This window comes from Muscardinus avellanarius (assembly GCF_963383645.1).
Source record: "Muscardinus avellanarius genome assembly, chromosome: 3".
NCBI classification, from domain to species: domain Eukaryota; kingdom Metazoa; phylum Chordata; class Mammalia; order Rodentia; family Gliridae; genus Muscardinus; species Muscardinus avellanarius.
The window spans coordinates 29271991-29291878 of NC_137788.1; the positions used below are offsets into that span (position 1 = coordinate 29271991).

General features: G+C 42.9%; 1 protein-coding gene across 2 annotated transcripts in view; it reads right to left on the reverse strand.

Annotated features, from left to right (window-relative positions):
- Nucleotides 1-219: 219 nt before the first annotated feature.
- Nucleotides 220-19888, reverse strand: part of PSMB2 (proteasome 20S subunit beta 2) — a gene marked incomplete at its 5' end in the record, with an annotated part of 47171 nt that continues 27502 nt past the window's right edge. For both annotated transcript variants that reach the window (XM_080692353.1, XM_080692352.1), the window contains 3 exons: nt 220-352; nt 2876-2925; nt 4809-4971. In XM_080692353.1, the coding sequence (XP_080548479.1) occupies nt 245-352; nt 2876-2925; nt 4809-4971 (321 nt within the window). In that variant the 3' untranslated portion in view covers nt 220-244. The remainder of the gene's footprint in view (nt 353-2875; nt 2926-4808; nt 4972-19888) is intronic.

Sequence of the window (19888 nt, forward strand, 5' to 3'; positions counted from 1 at the left end):
CTGGGGCACTAATGAAGGGACGGGGCAAGAGGAAGGAGAGAGCTGCAGAAAGAGAATCCTCTCTCTCATTCCTTTCTGAACCAATGCTAGGCAAATTGAGAGCCCAACCAGAGAGCTCAATGTATCCATATTCAGCTTTATTCTCAATTAACCATCTATCAAGAGTACACACCGAAAGAGTAGAAAAAAATTAAAGGAGCCCATCAAAAAAAGTTCCGTGGCAAGTTGGAGGGAGGGTAGGATGTTAGGAGCCCCGTTTAGGGAAGGAAATGTTATCCAGGTCATGGATGCCATTTTTGTCGATGATTCGAACACTGAAGGTTGGCAGATGCAGGATGAAGCGCTTCTGGAGCTGCAGAAAGATATGAAGGAAATCAGTTACAAATATTTATTAAGCACTATATATGTGATAGGCTCTGTTCTGGGCCCAGTGGATACAAGCAGATAAAAATCCCCGCTGCTGTGGAACTGATATTCTATTGGGGTAGTTCTCATAGGATATGGAGGAGTGCTCAAGCAGCAGCTCAAGGCTGACTGAGAGGTAGGGCGCATGAGCTAGGAGATGTAGCTGGGAGTCTGTCTCTGCTCAGTGAGGTAAAGAAAGAGACAAGCCACTATGCTTATCCCCACCGTCTGCAACTACTCAGGCTGGTAGGCACAGACTCCCTCTTGAAGTCTCCAAATAATACGCTGACAAGGAGCGACTGTCCCTAAGCCCCAACAGTTTGCACTCGTCATTACCCCATTAGAAGGACCAGCTAAACACCTGCTTGTGGCGGTGTGCAGCCGCAGGGGTGGCGGGAACGCTGGTAACAGAGTGGTTCTTGGAACAAGCCCTGCCTCTGTCTTGGAGACCAGGCTGAGGCTGTTCCAAGGAAGCTGTGGTGTAATGCATGGAAGCAGATGGCCCCATCAACCTGGCTGAGGGTTACTGAGCAGCAGAGCTCTGGGAACTTCACTTTTATGGCTACTGTTCCTGTACACCTTACTTAAGTGTCTCCAGAGAGAAGACACAAGGCTCTCCAATGTTCCTTTAGAAGCCTATCCTAGAAATGCCCACCAGGCTTAGGGCCCCTTCCCTTCAGGTTGTCCGTCTCCTTTGCAGCTGAGGACCAGGCAGCAACAGCCCACTCCATTTTCAGAGTTCTTTCTGGTTGATGACTCTGATGTCTAAAATCACGTTCCAAGATCAAGAAAAGGTGACATGAAGTAAATAAAGTTTTCTTTTTCCTTCCCTCTCTCTCTGGTGGTACTGGGGATTTAGCCCAGGGGCATTCTACTTCTGAACTACACTCCTAGCCATATTTTATTTTCTTATTTATTGAAACAGGGTCTTACTAGGTTGATGAGAGTCTCACTACTTATAAGGCTGCCCTTAAACCCGTGATCCTCCAATCTCAGCCTCTTAAGTACCAGGATTACAAGCATGTGCCACTATGCCCAGCTTGGAAATAAGGGTTTCAAAAAGAACTCTCCTTAGGAGCCACAGGAAATAAAGTCTCAAGAGCATCTGATATTCCAGTGGCTTCTTCCTGGGAGGCCCTTGCAACACTGGAGCTAATACAACCTCCCAGACAAATGGTTATGAAAAGCCATGAGTTTATTTTCAGCATCTGCTCTGGAAAGGGCACTTACAAACAAGAGGAGGAAGGGAGAGGGCACTGTGGACTAAAAATGATAGGCCTGTGGTAAGAAACAAACTGACGTAACTGCCAACCCTCCACTACTCTCTTACTTGCTCAGTATACAATGAGTTCAAGTTCATCCTTAAGCTGTGAAAGCGTTAAAGAAGAAAAAGCCTAGCCAGGCGTGGTGGCGCATGCTGTAATTCTAACACTCAGGAGGCTGAGACAGGAGGATCACAGTTCGCAGACAGCCTCAGCTACTTAGTGAGACCCTGTTTCAAAATAAAGAATAAATTAAAAAAAAAAATAGAGCTGGGGTGTAGCTTGGAGGTAGAATGCCCCTGGGTTCCAGCCTTAGTACTGCCAAATAAATAAATAAATAAAAGCCTTAACAGGGCTGTTTTTTGGTCACCTCTTCCTACATCGCTAACAAAGCTGAAGACTCTCAGGACCGGGACTGGAATGAGTAGTCTTGGTTCTTGGTCTCACAAACGAAGCTTACTCTTCCTCTTTTGCATTCTACCTCTGAGCTACACCCTCAGCCCCATATTTTATTCTTTATTTTGAAACAGGGTCTCACTGAGTTGCAAAGGACCGCACTAAGCAACTAAGTAGCTGAGGCTGGCTGGGAACCTTCTGTCTCAGCCTCCCAAATGCTGGGATTACAAGCATGCGCCATCACGCCCGGCTTCCTGTGGCCTCCTGGATGCTCCGGGAAGGGTTCCTCTCCAGCTTACAGGGACTCCTGCACCGTTAAGGGAGTAGACAGGGAAATTACAAGCAGCACAAGAACAGAGCAGGCATAAAGTCCAGGGCAATAGTTCCTACAGTGAGGCCCCAAATGTCACTGGTAGTGAAATCACTCAGGACTACCAGTTAAAAAAGATTCTCGGTCTCTACCTCAAGAGCATTAGAATTGGAACTGGGGCTGGGGCAGGGATAGTAAAGCTTTTTAGACAAACTCCCAGATGATACTTAGACACACTGAATCTTGAGAACCATTGGTCTAGATGAACCAGAAAGAAAGGTAATTAAATTGTAGAACTGACATCGATGAGGAGATGACCCATGGAGAAAAATAAGCTTATTACCCACCCCAAACTCCATCCCTGGTAGCAAGTTCACATCTGGTCAGTGGGAATTTATTATACCTTCTGGCAAAGACAAGCAAAAAGCAACCCAGGGCAGGAACCATACTGGCAACCACAGAGACAAAACATTCCGTTTAGGGTACTGTGGGAGCTACTCACCTCCTCCAGACATTTCCTGAGAAGCTCCACTGCCCTCTCACGTGAGATGGCTGAAAGAGAACACAGAGGCCAGGCATTCAGGTGCTAAGTCCAGCTCTTGGCAGCTTTTGATTAAGTTTCAAACTTCTTGAGGTCCGAGACCCACACAGACAGAAAGGCAAAAAATGCTTATCCTTCTAGCCTGCAACAAACTTATTCCATATGCAACTTCAGGGTGTCCCAGACCCAGTGCTCCAGCAGCCACAAGCCATTGCAAATTGATTCGCTACAGAGAGGGGTAAGCATGACGGAATTCTGCCTCCCCTGGCCAGGGCCTGCCTCTGAAGAAGTCCAGTGGCCTGCCTCTCTTTTTCATAGCCCCTCTCCACCCCCTTCAGTCCAGGGCTTAAATCAATTCCATCTGCCCATGCCAGCTGCAAATCAGAGGAAGGGGGGACAGGTCACAGTTTTAGCCTTACTTTCCCAGCGGGGTCTCAGCTGAACAATGGGACGAGAATTCATAGGATGGGACTGAGAGTCTCCTAAAACCCGATCCAAAGGAACTGTCTGTGGGCATGGCAAACTGGGATGACATATCATGCCGCCAGGCTTCAGAGGTGGTGGGTGGTTATTTAGGTGGGCAAATCAGCTGGATTACTGACAGATGCCAAATCAAGAGACCAGTCACCAGGAGGACAGGCTAATTCTATTCCGGATGTGGCCTAGAGCTCTAGCAGGGCTGAGGTTGAGCAAGAGGATAGCACCGAAAAGGAACGGACATGCCAGGTTCTTAGGATTCTGACAGGGAAGCATGGAATGCGAGGAGAGAAGTGGTTATCTGCGCTGTATCTAGAGCCTGTAAAAGCTAAGAATCCCAAGTGTCAACTGCCAATAGTGGCTAAAGTTAAAGTTGAGACTAGGGTCAGAAGATAGAATTTCGCACAAAAGCATCCCTGGGTCTGAAACTTTGCCAAGCTGACAGTTTATAGGCAAGCAAAGAGATAGCTTTTTCTTAGAGGAGGGAACAGCCATTAGGCAATAAGAACCAAGGGAAGAGCCCAGGCTTTTTAGCCTTAAAAAGCTTTGGTATTTAAGCAAAGGAACCCTCAGCTGTCATGCTGGGGACCTGTTCATTCCCATAAGTTCAAAACCCATCCACAAACCACTTGTTTACTCGCAAATTCTCTACAGCTGAAATGTCAATAATCATCTAGGTAGAGCAAAATGAGTGAAAAAAATTTCATTCTTATAATTGAAGAATTATAGAACCTCATAAAAATGTTTTGCTCACTACAACATCGACTCCAACCCCCTTTTTAAAACAAACCAGCCGGGTGTGGTGGTGCACGCTTGTAATCCCAGTACTTGGGAAGCTGAGACAGGAGGTTCCAGTTTCTTGGACAGCCTCAGCTACTTAATGAGGCTCGCCTCCACAACTTATTTAGACTCTGTTTCAAAATAAAGAATAAAAAATCAGAATGGGGATGTAGCTCAGAGGTAGAATGCCTCTGGGTTCAATCCCCTAGCACTCAAAGAAAAATAAAATAAAATCCAAAAACGAAAACTTAGCTCTAAAGATATGCAGTATTTCATTTTGGTTGACATAAGAGGGACTTATATCAATAAGCTTTTTTTTTTTTTTTTTAAGGCCTGTGGGTCCCAATTTTTTATTCTTTATTTTGAAACAGGGTTTCACTGAGTTGCAGAGGGTCTATGTAGCTGAGGCTGTTCACGAACCGCGATCCTCCGGTCTCAGCCTCCCAAATGCTGGGATTACAAGCGTGCACCTCCCCCCCCAGCTCAATAAGCTTTTGAAGACCCTACTGACCCAGGGAGAACAGCTTCCAGAGAGGACAGAATGTAAGTTCCAGCCACCCAAGTCCAAGGGTGGGCACACAGGGAAGTAGCTGAGAGTGGGGCTCTGCGACTGCTCCCTCCCGAGGCTGGTACTTACTTGGTGTGTAGTAACGGTCCAGGATACTGAGAGTCAGGAAGGCACCATAGCCGTGAGCTGCAAAGGGGGCCTTGGCCAAGGCTGCCAGGTAGTCCATGTAGTAGAGCGCTGGCCCCTCGTGTTCATCGTAGCCAGCCAGGAGGAGATTCACGTGGTATGGGGTCTGCAAAGCAAAGAAAGGGTAAGTGATCATTAAAGCACATCCCTTACCATAGCAAATGGGAATATTCTGACTCTTGATGAATATGAAAATATTAGCAGCAACCAAGTAAAAATGTAGAGAAGTCTAAAGGCCAGGGGTGAAGGGAAGTCTGTTTAGTTTCTTGAACTTTTGGAGCACTTTGGGTATACGTAAAAGCTTTCTTCTTAATGCCTGTGGATGAGGTCTTATACAAGAGCACTTCAAAGGCAATGCATGAGTTTTCTCTTGGGGGACTCCTAACTGTTGAAACTGGTGTCAGGCCACAAACTGAAGAAAGTTGGAGCTCCAACCACATCATCCAAAGTGAGCAAGCGAGCTGGGCGTGGTGGCACACACTTGTAATCCCAGCACTCGGGAGGTTGAGACCAGCACACCCCGCAACTTAGCGAGACCGTTTCAAAATAAAGAATAAAAAACAGGGCAGGGGGTGTGGGGGTGTAGCTGGAGGTCGAATGCCCCTGGGTTCCATCCCCAGACCCGCAAAAAAAAAAAAAAAAAAAAAAAAAAGTAAGCAAGCTAATGAGCGCATGAGTTCAAGGCCAGCCTGGCAACACAGTGGAGACCCATTTCAAAAACAAAACAAAAAACGAAGCTCAGTCTGGGCATCTGGGCCAAAATCTTAAATGGCAAACTGTATGCCCTACATTTTTTGAGGTAGAGAAGAATAGTAGGTCTCAGATATTTGCTAAACTGACTTTTCATCAATGAGATAGAGTAGTTATAACTTGGATTTATAAATTCCTTTCCAATACCTGAAATTACTACAGAGAACCTTGACTAAGCCTGTCTTGTTTTTCATCTCCAAACAGGTAAATATGTTTTCTATACCAGCTGAGCTACTTCCCAGGTTAAATTCAGTCTGTCAACGGCCTCGAGCATCAATGGAAGGACTCTGCTTTACATGGCTTCCTTTTTGTCTGCAGTATTTTGCTCCTGCATCTGCTTCAGTGGGTGGTAAGCAGGCCTCACCTATGGTTACAGGCCCATATCTACACTTGCCTATGTATTCAATTAAATGCATGTTAACTGAGATACCCTATTATGGAACATGAAGTAATTACAGCTAATGGTCCTAAAAGTTGATTTTACATTCTTTGAACACTGATTTACAACCGGGCACCATGGAACCTGAAAAAACTTATGTTAGAAGAACACACAAAAGTATATATTTACTTGTAATTCTACTAATCCAGCTGTGCTAAGTAAGATGTGTTCCTTACATTTTTTTCCCTCCAGTACTGGGGATTGACCTAGCAGCATTCTATTCCAAGCTATATCCCCGAACCTTTTTTTTTGTTTCGAAACAGGTTCTCACTAGGTTAAGAGCCTCGTTAAGTTGCTAAGGCTGTCCCTAAATCTGCCATCCTCCTGTCTCAGACTCTCAAGTACTGGGATTACAGGCATGCACCAGTATGCCCAGCTAGCTTGTTTTCTTATGTGTAAAATTGAGTTAATTAATCCTTTCCATCTTGTAGGAAGTATGGTTTAAAAAAAAAAGAAAAAAAGAAAAAAGAAAAAAAAAAACACAGAGGCAAAGTACCTAAACTCTGAGGAAAAAAATAATATATATTCACTCACCTAAACTCCTGGCATATTAAATTAACTATACCCCAGCCTTTTTTTTTTTTTTTGTTACCAGAGGCTAAAACCAGGAGCTGGGCCACCCTGGCTTCCTAGCCTCCTTTTAATAACTTGCCAGAGTAAACAACAAAAACGCTGTTTAAGCCAGGCATGGTGGCCCACACATGTAATCCTAGTACTTGCGAGGCTGAGACAGGAGGATCACAGGTTGGAAGCCAGCATCAGCAATTTTGAGGCTCTCCACAATTTAATAAGACCTGCTTCAAAATAAAAAGTAAAATAGGGTTGGGCCAAGGTAGAACACCCCTGGGTTATATCCCCAGTAAAACACACACACGCACGCACACAGCAAAAGGATTCTAATTGGTTTTCTCCTGCAAGAAAGTTAATAGTAAGAGTTGGGTTTTTTTTTTTTGTGTGTGTGTGTGTGTGTGGTACTGGGGTTCCTGGAAACCCTTCTACCTCTGGGTTACACTCCCAGACCTATTTTTATACTTTTAAATTTGGAAACAGGGTCTCTTAAGCCAGCGAGGCAGGCTTCAAATCTGTGCGATCCTCCTGTCTCCGCCTCCCAAGCGCGGGGATTACAAGCGTGCGCCACCACGCCCGGCAATAGTAAAAGTTTTTTTTTTCTTTTGGTGGTACTGGGGGTGGAACCCAGGGGCTTTTACCTCTAGGTTATACTCCCAGACCTATTTTATATTTTATTTGGAAACAGGGTCTCACTAAGTTGCTGAGAGCCTCACTAAGTAGCTGAGGCTGGCTTTGAACCTGTGTGATCCTCCTGTCTCAGCCTCCCAAGAGCAGGGATTACAAGCGTGCACCACCATGCCCGGCTAATAGTAAAAGTTTTTAACCCATCACAAAACAAGTTAATCTTTTTGCTAAGAGGTTAACTCGACTATTACCCACTCACTGGGCTGCAAAGCTGTGTGTGTGTGCGCGCATGTGTGTATTTATGTGTGTGTGTGTGTGTGTGTGTGTGTGTGTGTTACTGGGGATTGAACCCAGGGGCATTCTACCTCTGAGCTACACCACCAGTCTGATATTTTAATTTTATTTTGAAACAGGGTCTCACTAGGTTGATGAGAATCTCACTACTTGCTGAGGCTGTTCTCAAACCTGCGATCCTCCCAACTTCAGCCTCCCAAGTACTGGAATTATAGTCATGAACCACCATGCCCACTTGCCCATTGCATTTTTAACCTAAACAATTTTACCAAGTTACAATGATATATTAAGGATCCACCCAGATATCCAGAAAGGCCTTAACTAACAGATGCCAGATATGTTTCTAACTAGACTCTTATCTATACTGTGAGATTAAGTCATGTTTAGAACAATTAATGCTACTTAAAAGCCACTACCAGAAGATTTTACCTGAAATCCTATATCAATAGAATTCCTGAAGCAAACTATATTACTTAACTGGCCTATGTATAATATAATTTATAAATACCCTCACCAAAGTTGGTATTCAGAAGCTAAAACTTGTCGTATAGAAGATAACTCACAAATATTGTGTGACTTCAAATTACCAACTTTTGCATGTGTGAGATGCTTAAGCATAAATAAATGGTGTTATCTAGACTAATTAAATCAATGCATCTGTGTAACAACTTGCAGTTTCTGAAATTCTTCTGACAATGCTCCATCAAAGATCTATGCTCACACTAGTTTTTTTTTTTTTTATTTAAAGTAAAGTCTTGTGTGCTATGATTCTTTTACTCCTCTAAGAATCATGGCATCTCAAGTGACAAAGACAGAGTCACAGGTTTCTTGACTGTTCTATTTCTTCGTATTCGGAATCCATCAGTGTTTTCCTGGAATTAGATACATTCTATGCCATTCAATTTTGTGCTATTTTAAGAATACACAAGTTACAAGTTTAACTTGTGCTGTTTTTAGGAAAATAAATACCATACACAAGACACAGCCCACCTATTCAAATACTTATCCCAATTATAAACTCTAAACTGGACAAAGTGGCATATGCCTGTAATCCCAGCACTTGGGAGGTTGAGACAGGAGGATTATAGGTTCAAGGCCAGCATGCAGTAATTCAGCCAGACTGTTTTTTTTTTTTTTTTGGTGGTACTTGGGGTGGAACCTAGAGGCTTTCTACCACCAGGCTATACTCCCAGACCTATTTTATATTTTATTTGGAAACAGGATCTCACTAAGTTGCCGAGAGCCTCACTAAGTAACTGAAGCTGGCTTCGAACCTGCGCGATCCTCCTGTCTCAGCCTCCCAAGTGCGGGGATTACAAGCGTGCGCCACCACGCCTGGCTAGCCAGACTGTTTCAAACAGAAAATAAAAAGGGCTAGGGATGTAGCACAGTGCACCCACAAAAAAATCCTCTGTGAAGGTAGCGCTATGTCTGGCTTTTTCAATGATGTATAAGAATATAATATATACTCAATAAGTATTTGTTGATGAATAAGTAATAATAAGTATACTAGAACACATTATACATGTTTTAACACATATGCACTAATGCCTACCATCATGAGATAAATTTAAGAAAACCACAAAACCAATGTCAGAAGGTGATAGGTCTAGCTGGATGTGGTAGCACATGCTTGTAATCCCAGTACTTAGGAGGCTGAGACAGGAGGATCACAGGTTTGCAGCTAGCCTCAGCTACTTAGTGAAGCCCTCTGCAACTTAGTGAGACCTTATTTCAGAACAAAGAATAAAAAATAGGACTGGAGCTGTAGCTCAGAGGTAGAATGTCCTTGGGTTCAATCCCCAGTACCACAAAAATAAGACACTTCACAAAAGAAATTTAAATGGTCAATAATGTATAAAAAATGCTCAATATCATTAGGAATCAGAGAGATGCAAATCAAAACTATCCTGAGATTTTCCTTAACTCCAACTAGAATAGCAAACATTCAAAACACAAACAACAGCCAGGCGTGGTGGCGCACACTTGTAATCCCCGTGCTTGGGAGGCGGAGACAGGAGGATTGCACTGGTTCGAAGCCAGCCATGCTGGCTTGAGACCCTGTTTCTAAATTTTAAAAATATATAAAAATAGGTCTGGGAGTGTAGCCCGGAGATAGAAAGGCTTCCAGGAACCCCTGTACCACCAAACAAAACAAAACAAAACACAAACAACAACAAATACTGGTGAGGATGTGGAGAAGTGGGAACTCTAATATATTGTAGGTGGGATTGCAAATTAGTGCAACCACTTTGAAAAACAGTACGTGCCCACAGAAGAATTGGGAACGAACTTAACATATGACCCAGCAATACCACTTCTGAGTATCTACCCAAAAGAATGGAAACCAAACTACCAAACTAATGCTTGTGTATTGATGTTCATAGCTGCACAATTCACAACTGCCAAACTATGGAACCAGCCAAGATGTCATCAACAGATGAATGGGTTACAAAACTATGGGAAATATACACAATGAAATTGAAATTTTACTCAGACATAAAAAATAGAATTACATCATTTACAGGGAAATGGATGGAACTGGAGAATATTATACTAAGTGAGATCAGTCAGTCACAAAAAGTGAAAACTCGGATGCTCTCCTTAATATGTGGAAGCTAGGGAGAAAAAGGGTCACAGGAAGAACTCCAGACAAAGAAGGAAAAACCACAGATAAGCAAATAAGGCGACCTAAGGGGAATGGGAGAGAGGAAGAGGGAAATTCCCTAATGTACATGATGTACATTCACAAACATATCAAAGTCAGTCACTAAGCCAAACGTGAGAAGGGGAAAGGAATGGGGTGGGAACTGGGGAAGGGCTAAATGAGCAATATGTGCATGTGTGCCTCCACCATCTTGTACCCCATTAAGATGTATGACTACAGTGCACCAATAAAAAGTCAAAGTTGAAAAAAGTGATGAGTCCTATTTCTTTCTTTCTTTTTTTTTGGTGGTACTGGGGGTGGAACCCAGAAGCTTTCTACCTCTGGGCTATACTCCCAGTCCTTTTTTATATTTTATTTGGAAACAGGGTCTCACTAAGTTGCTGAGAGCCTCACTAAGTAGCTGAGGCTGGCTCCGAACCCGTACGATCCTCCTGTTTCAGCCTCCCAAGCGCAGGGATTACAAGCATGCGCCACCACGCCCGGCTGATGAGTCTTATTTCTGAGAAATGGTTCAAGTTTAGGTCGACTGCCAGCATCTCTATGAATTCACCTGTTTGTTGTTTTTTGCTTAGCTCTGGGTGCTTTTCTTTTCTTTTTTTCCTTTGGTGGTAAAAGAAAAAAGGGGTTGAACTCAAGAGTGTTCTATCACTCATATATACCTGAGTCTTTTTTATTTGTTTTGAAACAGAGTCTTGCTAAATTGCTGAGGCTGACCTTGAACCTCCTGTCTCAGCCTTCCAAGTACTAGGATTACAGGCATGCAGCACTGTGCCCTGCTCTTTTTTGGGAAAAGGGGAACTGGAGATTGAAACCCAGGGGCAATCTATTTCCAAGGTATACTTCCAGGCCCATCACCACCACCACCATCACCACCACCACCACCACCACCATCATCATCATCTTCATCATCATCATCATTATTTTGAACCAGGGACTAAGTTGCTGGCCTTGAAACTCCTGTCTCAGCTTCCCAATTACTGGGATTATAAGTGTATGCCCTATAGATAAGAGTTGCCAAGAAAAGAAAAGCTGGGGATGCAGGTAAGGCATTCAGAACCAAACCAAGAAGGGCTCAACAGCGCACAAAAACATTTTATGAAGAAAGCTGGGATGCCGGGTGTGGTGGCGCATGCTTGTAACCCCCCCCCCCATCTGCTCCCTCCCAGCTTGGGAGGTGGAGACAGGAGGATCGTGCAGGTTAAGAGACCCTGTTTCCAAATAAAGTATAAAAATTGGTCTGGGAGTGTAGCCCGGAGGTAGAAGGGTTTCCAGGAACCCCAGTACCACCGAAAGAAAGAAAGAAAGAAAGAAAGAAAGAAAGAAAGAAAGAAAGAAAGAAAGAAAGCCAGCCGGGCGTGGTGGAGCATGCTTATAATACTAGCATTTGGGAGGCTGAGACAGGAGGATCGTAGTTCTAGATAGCCTCAGCTACTTAGTGAGGCCCTCTGCAACTCAGTGAGGACCTGTTTCAAAATAAAGAATAAAAATAGGGCTGGGGGTGCAGCTCGGAGGTAGAATGCTTCTGGGTTCCATCCCCAGTACTGTAAAAAAAAAAAGAAAGAAAGAAAGAAAGAAAGAAAAAAACCTTATGAAGAAATAGGCCATGCAGCAAAGTGCTAGACCTGAGTTTAAATTCTGGTCTGTTATTACATTTAACCTTAGAGAAATTAAGTCAGATAACCTCTCTGAATTTTAGGGTTCTCATCTAATATATGAGATAGCTACTATAAAGGGCTGCAGTGAGGATTCAAAGAGATAATGCATGTAAATGGTAAGTAGAGTAGCTAAAAGATAATACTTAATAAGTGGTAAATATTACTAGAGAAATATAGTAATCTATGAAGTATCTGTGAAATGAATAGTGCAAGTAATGGAATGAAGTCCAACTACTCCTGGCACTGAGACAGAAGATAAACTGGTTTTTGTTGTTGTTGTTGTTGTTGTTGTACTGGGGATGGAATCCGGAGGCTTTCTACCTTCAGGCTAAACTCCCAGACCTATTTTCTATTTTATTTGGAAACAGAGTCTCACTAAGTTCCTGAGGCTGGCTTCGAACCTGTGCAATCCTCATGTCTCAGCCTCCCAAGCGTGGGGATTACAAGCGTGGGGATTACAAGCGTGCACCACCACGCCCGGCCTAGAAGATAAACTCTTTACACAAGTCTGCGTAACAGGATACAAAGGGATGTTTGTAAGAAGTACACTGCACATTGCCTGGCACATGGTAGAAAAGTAATAAATGAGTTTCCTCTTCTTTCCTTCCTGGGATTTTTTTTCAGGGGCCCTAACACAATCTACTTTGCAGTCCACTCACTCTCCTCCCTCCCACAGAAAAGACCGATATCCAGATTTAGAAAGTAAATTAACATGAGCTGGGAATGGTGGCTACCAGCCTGTAATCCCAGTACCCGGGAAGTTGGCAGGAGGATCACAGGTTCCAGGCAGCCTGAGAAACTTAGTGAGAACCTATCTCCAAATAAAAAATAAAATAGGACTAGGGGTGTAGCTTAAAGGTAGAATGCCCCTGGGTTCAATCCCTAGCACCACTAAAAAAAAAAAAAAAAAAAAAGTAGCCGGGTGTGGTGGCATATGCTTCTAATCCCAGCATTTGGGAGGCTGAGACAGGAGAATCACTGTTCAAAGACAGCCTCAGCTCCTACTTAGTGAGGCCCTTTGCAACACAGTGAGACCCTGTTTCAAAATAAAGAATAAATAATCCCAGCACTTGGGAGGCTGAGACAGGAGGATCACACAAGTTCGAAGCCAGCTTCAGCTATTTAGTGAGGCTCTCAGCAACTTAGTGAGACCCTGTTTCCAAATAAATCATTAAAAAAAAAATAGCCTGGAGGTAGAAAGCCCTGGGTTCCAACCCCCAGTACCATTAAAAAAAAAAAAAAAAATAGGGCTGGGAGTGTAGCTCGGAGGTAGAATGCCCCTGGGTTCCATCCCAAGTACCACCCCCCCCAAAAAAAAGTAAATTAACATGTATTAAGTACTCTCATACTGTTTTTTCCCTTATAGATGTGCCCATCTTGAATATTAAGTGTCTTTTCTAGAAACTTTTTCCTCAGTTCCCTTCTTACCTATAATCAGTAAGAAAATTGAGAGAGCAGGGCATGGTGGCACATGCTTGTAATCCCAGGATTCAGGAGGCTGAGACAGGAGGATCACGGTTTGCAGATAGCCTCAACTACTTAGTGAGGCCCTTTGCAACTCAATGAGACCCTGTTTCAAAATAAAGAATAAAGCCGGGCGTGGTGGTACACACTTGTAATCCCTGTGCTTGGGAGGCAGAGACAGGAGGATCGTGTAGGCTTAAGAGAACCTGTTTCCAAATAAAAATATAAAATAGGTCTGGGAGTGTAGCCTGGAGGTAGAAGGGTTTCCAGGAACCCCAATACCACCACAAAAAAAAAAAAAAAAAGGGTTGGAAGTGTATCTCGGAGGTAGAATGTCCCAGGGTCCATCCCCAGTACTACAAAAATAAAAAATAAAAATAAAAAAAATTGAGAGAAATTCCATGTGAATATTTGCCTATTCTAGAGAAATCCAAACACCAATAACAGAGCTGGGAGGAATTCTCTTTTACAAAGTAATCTCTATTCTGATCATTGTTTAGCTAGATAGTCTAGTGCTAAGACAAAGTTATAAGGTCCCCAAAGGGAAAAACTGTATCATATATGAATAGGCATCGTCAAGAGCAAAGGCTAAGGTTGAATATTATGCACACCTTTGCATTAGCCTTACATTTTGCATTAGTCCACCCAATGTGGTAGAAATCCACACATTTGGTTAAGGCACTCTACCCAATGGCCTTGAGGATCACCATCATGGTCTGTAAATACCAACATGTTTAGTTTTGTGTGTGTTTGTGTATATGTGTGCCTGATATAGAAGATCAAACCTAGGGATACTCTACCTCTGAGCTACACTCCCAGCCCCATTTAAAAATTTTTTTTATTTTGAAACATGTTCTTGTTAAGTTGGTGAGGGTCTCCCTAAATTGATGAGACTGACTTTCAATCTTCAATCCTCTGCAACTTAGTGAGACCCTGTTTCAAAAATAAAGGATAAAAAAATCAGGCTGGGGCTGTAGCTCGGAGGTAGAATGCCCCTGGGTCCAATCCCCAGTACCACAAAAAAAAAAAAAAAAAAAAAAAAAAAAAACTTTAGAAAATTACAACTACTAAAAAGTACCCCTAGGCCTCTGAGCACTGCCAAATTGATCTGAGTTCTGCTTTGGCTCATGAACCTTCAGCGTGGGGAGGATACATGCCTTGCACAGCTTCTTAAGTTAGATGGAGTACTTTCCTCCCGCCCACTCTTGCTCATACAACTCCTTGTGTATTCCCTTTACCATGAAAGAGAAACACTGGAGTGATTAAGAAGAGCGTGAAATTCCATAAATTTTACAGCTAGAGAACAGTTGTGACAAATACATTGAAACAACAAAGTCAGCCATCAGAGTCTGGGCGGTGACAAGCAGCGGTGTGACATCTGGCGGAAGCCAAAGTCACAGCAAGGGGGAGAGAGGTGGGCGCGAGGAAGCATCCTGCGGAGCGTGGACACAGAACAGGAGAGGAATTGACAGTCTTCCTTTGGAGCCAGGCCAGCCTTTGCCACCTCTAATTGAATAGGACTAGTGAGGTGCCTTAAAGAAGGGTGCAGCTTCTTCTGTGATGTGCTGCACCTTGGAATGCTAAGCAGTATGGGAGGCATACTTCCAGTCCTGGCGGGTCAACTGTGTGGAGGGAGAAGCAGACCACCAATGGGACAACTGAGGAGTGTTTTAATAAACAGATTTCTAAAAACACGAAACAGAAGCTGGACTTTGAAAGAAACATTGTACATGCTATTTTTTTTTCTTTTGCAGTGCTAGTGATCAAATCTAGGTCCTCACGAATGCTAAGCATACACTCTACTACTGAGCTATGCCTCTGGTCCTGTGCCTACTTCTTTTAGTTCCGCCAATTGTCAACCCTGCCTAAGATTTCATCTTTGGCAATGAGAAAATTTAGGAAAAAAAGCATTGGTAGAGTTAGAAGGAATCTATGAACCCCAATAATTTATTCAGTGAACCTTTTACACATGTGCAGACCAAAGTTCAGAGACACCAACTTGCCCTAATTACATCAGAGTCAGGACTGTAATCCAGGCTTCCCAAATCTTCTATGCTTTTCCAAGAAACCATGTTGTCTCCATAAAATGGAAATTAGTGTAAAAATATGATTCAATATGCAAATGTCAGTTTCACACTCAAATATTTCAGAATGTACTATTTTGCATAACAGAATCTACTGTTCTCTATTTCACTTATCACACCATATAAAACCAATAATATTTTAAGTTTTTTTTTTTATTTTTATTATTATTATTTTTTTTTGGTGGTACTGGGGATGGAACCCTTCTACCTCCGGGCGATACTCCCAGACCTATTTTTACGTTTTTTAAATTTGGAAACAGGGTTTCTTAAGCCAGCAAGGCTGGCTTTGAACCTGTGATCTTCCTGTCTCTGCCTCCCAAGCATGGGGATTACAAGTGTGCGCCACCATGCCCAGCTTATTTATTTATTTATTTTTTTGGTGGTACTGGGGGTGGAACCCAGAGGCTTTCTATCTCCAGGATATACTCCCAGACCTTTTATATATTTTATTTGAAAACAGGGTCTCACTAAGTTGCTGAAAGCCTCACTAAGTAGCTGAGGCTGGCTTCAAACCCATGCGATCCTCCTGTCTCAGCCTCGCAAGCGCAGGGATTACAAGCATGCGCCACCACGCACGGCTTATTTTAAGTTTTAAAAGGGGAGAGTTTAGTCACAATTATGATTCCTCTAGAGAGGCTAAAACTATGCAAAACATGTAAGTACCTGTGATAAAAGTTACCAACATCTCAATTGTCAATGCCTTTTTTTAGTGTTATTAATAAATAAAATGGATCAATTATTTTCCTACAGTGATGTTTTGAAGTATAAGCCAGGAGCCTATTTTCAATAACCAGCAGAATTAACTAGCTCTGGGTAGATTTGGTGGTATAACTTAAAGCTTCAATTATGCCATTTTAATTAAAGATTTTGTAACTTAAGTGAAATTCACTATTTCAAATCCTTAGCAATTTCCAATCATAAACTAAGTATCTTTTCTAGCTCTAAGACTATGACCCCATGGCTACAAAAAAGGGGGACAATTACCTATCCCTAAAACCTAAGCAATATGAAATCATTTATACAATGTGGGGGGGGGGGTTAACCGGGGATTGAAACCAGAGGCATTGTACCTCCAAGCTATACCTCTAGCACTATTTTAAAAAATTGTTTTTTGAAACAGGGTCTCAAATAAGTTGTGGAGAACCTCACTAAGTAGCTAAGGCTGGCCTAGAACCTGCAATCCCCCCGCTTTAGTCTTCCAAGTACTGGGATTACAAGGTGCATCATCACACCCAGCTTAAACTTTTTGAGATAAGGTTTTCCTAAATTGATCAAACTGGCCATGAACTCACAACCCTCATGCCTCAGCCTTCCAAGCAGCTGGGAGTACAGGCATGTGACATGGCATGCGGAATGCGAATACATGTTTATTTAGCATTTATTTATGTGAGAAGCACTGAGCCAAGTGATGAAGATGGAAGCCTGGATCTGAAATGAGCTCCCAAGGTAGACATGGGTAGGAACGATTCCAGCCAGAGAAATAGCATATGTGAAAGTAAAGAAACAGGAAGGAAGACAGGTGTGGTGGCGCACACTTGTAATCCCAGTACTTGGGAGAATGAGACAGGAGGATTGCGGTTCGTGGACAGCCTCAGCTACTTAGTGAGGCCTTCTGCAACTTAGTGAGACCCTGTTTCAAAACAAAAACTAAAATATAGGGCTTGGGTGTCGCTCAGAGGTAGAATGCCCTTGGGTTCAATCCCCAGCACCACACACACACAAAAAAAGTAGAAACAGGAAGGAACATGGAATGTTTGGGTACTGGTGACTATGGGACACATATACATGGAGAAATAGGTAATTACAGCATGGAGCAGAGGAACTAGTAGCACTATTATTGGCCATGTACAAAATATGAACTTCACACTATGTAAACCATTGAGGGAGCCAAAGAAAAATGACCAGTCAGCTGGGTATGGTGGCGCACACTTGTAATCCCAGCATTTGGGAGGCGAGACCGGAGGGCTGTGGTTTGCGGACAGCTTCAGCTACTTGGTGAACCCTTCACAACTCAGTGAGACCCTGTTCCAAAAATAAAAAGTCTAAAAAATAGGGCTGGGGGTATAGCTCAGAGGTACAATGCTCCTGGGTTCCACTCCCAGTACTGCAAAAAACAAAACAAAAAAAAGAAAGCGACCAGTCCCATCCCTCTGCTGCTCCAAGCCTCTTTTCACGTCTTAGAACATTGGTTAATTAGTGCCAAGGAATCATAAAGGCTCAGGAATGATATTCCATTGGTCTCAGTCATTTCTTCTTTTTCTCTTAAATAGAAGTTTTTATTTTTATTTGTTTATTTTTTGGTGGGTCTGGGGATGAAACCCCGGGGCATCAACCTCTGAGCTACACTCCCTGCCCTATTTTGTATTCTTTATTTTGAAACAGGGTCTCACGAAGTTGCAGAGGGCTTCACTGGGTAGCTGAGGCTGTCTGCGAACTGCGATCCTCCCTTGTCAGCCTCCCAAATGCTGGGCACAGATGCAAGAAAGAATTGGAGGCAGGTTCAGCTCCTCTCTCCACTCACTGGTAGAAAGAATAGGTAGGGAGCTGCACTTTGTTTTTGTTTTTTGTTTTTGGTGGTATTGGGGTTCCTGGAAGCCCTTCTACCTCTGGACTACACTCCCAGACCTATTTTATACTTTTTATTTGGAAACAGGGTCTCTTAAGCCAGCGTGGCTGGCTTCAAACCTGCAGGATCTCCTGTCTCCGCCTCCCAAGTGCGGGGATTACAAGCGTGCGCCACCACGCCCGGCAGAGAGCTGCACTTTGAAAACAGTTTCATCTAATCCTGTGGCTGAAAAAGGACAAGTTTAAACTGATGAGAACCAAAATATACTATACTGAGCTTCACAAAGAGGGAAGTTAAACTGCCAACTATCCTTGTTCTCTCCTGTTTCAGGATACACTTATCTTTTGTAACACACACACACACACACACACACACACACACACACACTCTGAAAAATATGGAGGCAAGGCAAGCATGCTTCAAACAAAATAAACTTTTGCTTTTCAGAAGCTCAAGATGAAATAAAAGAAACACTGCTCTGAAAAGAGAATGTCCAACCAAGTTTCTACTGTTTTGTCTTTTCGCATTACTAAAAATTGAACCCAGGGATAGAATCACTAACCTACATCCTAAGACCTTTTTAATTTTAATTAATTAATTTTTTTTGTGGTGCTGGGGATTGAACCCAGAGGCATTCTACCTTTAAGCTACACCCTTTCTTATTTCTTATTTGCAAACAGGGTCTCCTTAAATTGGTAACAGTCTCACTATTGGCTGTGTCTGTCCTTGAATCTGCAATCCTCCTGTCTTAACCTCCCAAGTACTGGGATTAAAGGCATATGCCACCACACCTGACTTATTTTTAATTTTTTTTTTGTGTGTGTGTGGTACTGGGGGTGGAACCCAGGGGCTTTTTCTACCTCCGGGTTATACTCCCAGACCTATTTTATCTGGAAACAGGGTCTCACTAAGTTGCTGAGAGCCTCACTAAGTAGCTGAGGCTGGCTTCGAACCTATGCGATCCTCCTGTCTCAGCCTCCCAGGGAGCTGGGATTATAGGCATGCACCACCACGCCTGGCTCCTGCTTCTTTTCCCTCTGCCTTAGTCATTCTCTGGCAGTATATTTGGTCTACTTTAATCCACTAAGAACCTCAAGTGCCTCATCTTCAAAGTGAGGAATAGCACTGATTAACAGAACTGTGAGGAATTAAAGTGCTTACCTGAGTTAAAAGTTCCTGAAAGAAAGCCTGCTAAGTAGTAGGTGCTCAATAAATCTGAACTTTAGGAGCCAAAAATTTTAAATATTGTGTATATTTCCTTTTTCTTCTTTTTTTTTTTTTTTTGCGGGTCTGAGGATTGAACCCAGGGGCATTCTACCTCCGAGTTTCACCCCCAGCTCTATTTTTTATTCTTTATTTTGAAACAGGGTCTCATTAAGTTGTGGAGGGCCTCATAAGTAGCGGAGGTTGGCCAAGAACCCAGATTCTCTTGTCTCAGCCTCCTAAGTACTGGGATTACAAGTGTGCACCACCACGCCTGGCTTGTATATCGCCATTTTTAACTAGATTTTAAAGGACCCCCTCAATGATCCCCAAATTTCTATAAATTCTATTTCTCTAAAGCTATCACTAACCCCACATTTGACTGGTTCTATTAAAAGTTGTAGTCTGCTGGGTGTGGTGGTCATACTTGTAATCCCAGTACTTGGGAGGATGAGACAGGAGGATTGAAGGTTCACAACCAGCCTCAGTTACTTAGGCCCTCTGCAACTTACTGAGACCCTGTTTCAAAATAAAGAATAAAAGACAGGGCTGAGGGTGTAGCTCAAAGGTAGAATGCCCTTGAGTTCAATCCCCAGTACCAAAAAAAAAAAAAAAAAAAAAAAAAGTTGTAACCTTATTATAATTAGAAGTTTAGAAATTTAATGAGTTGAAATCCAACATGGCACAGATGCCTTATTATACCAAC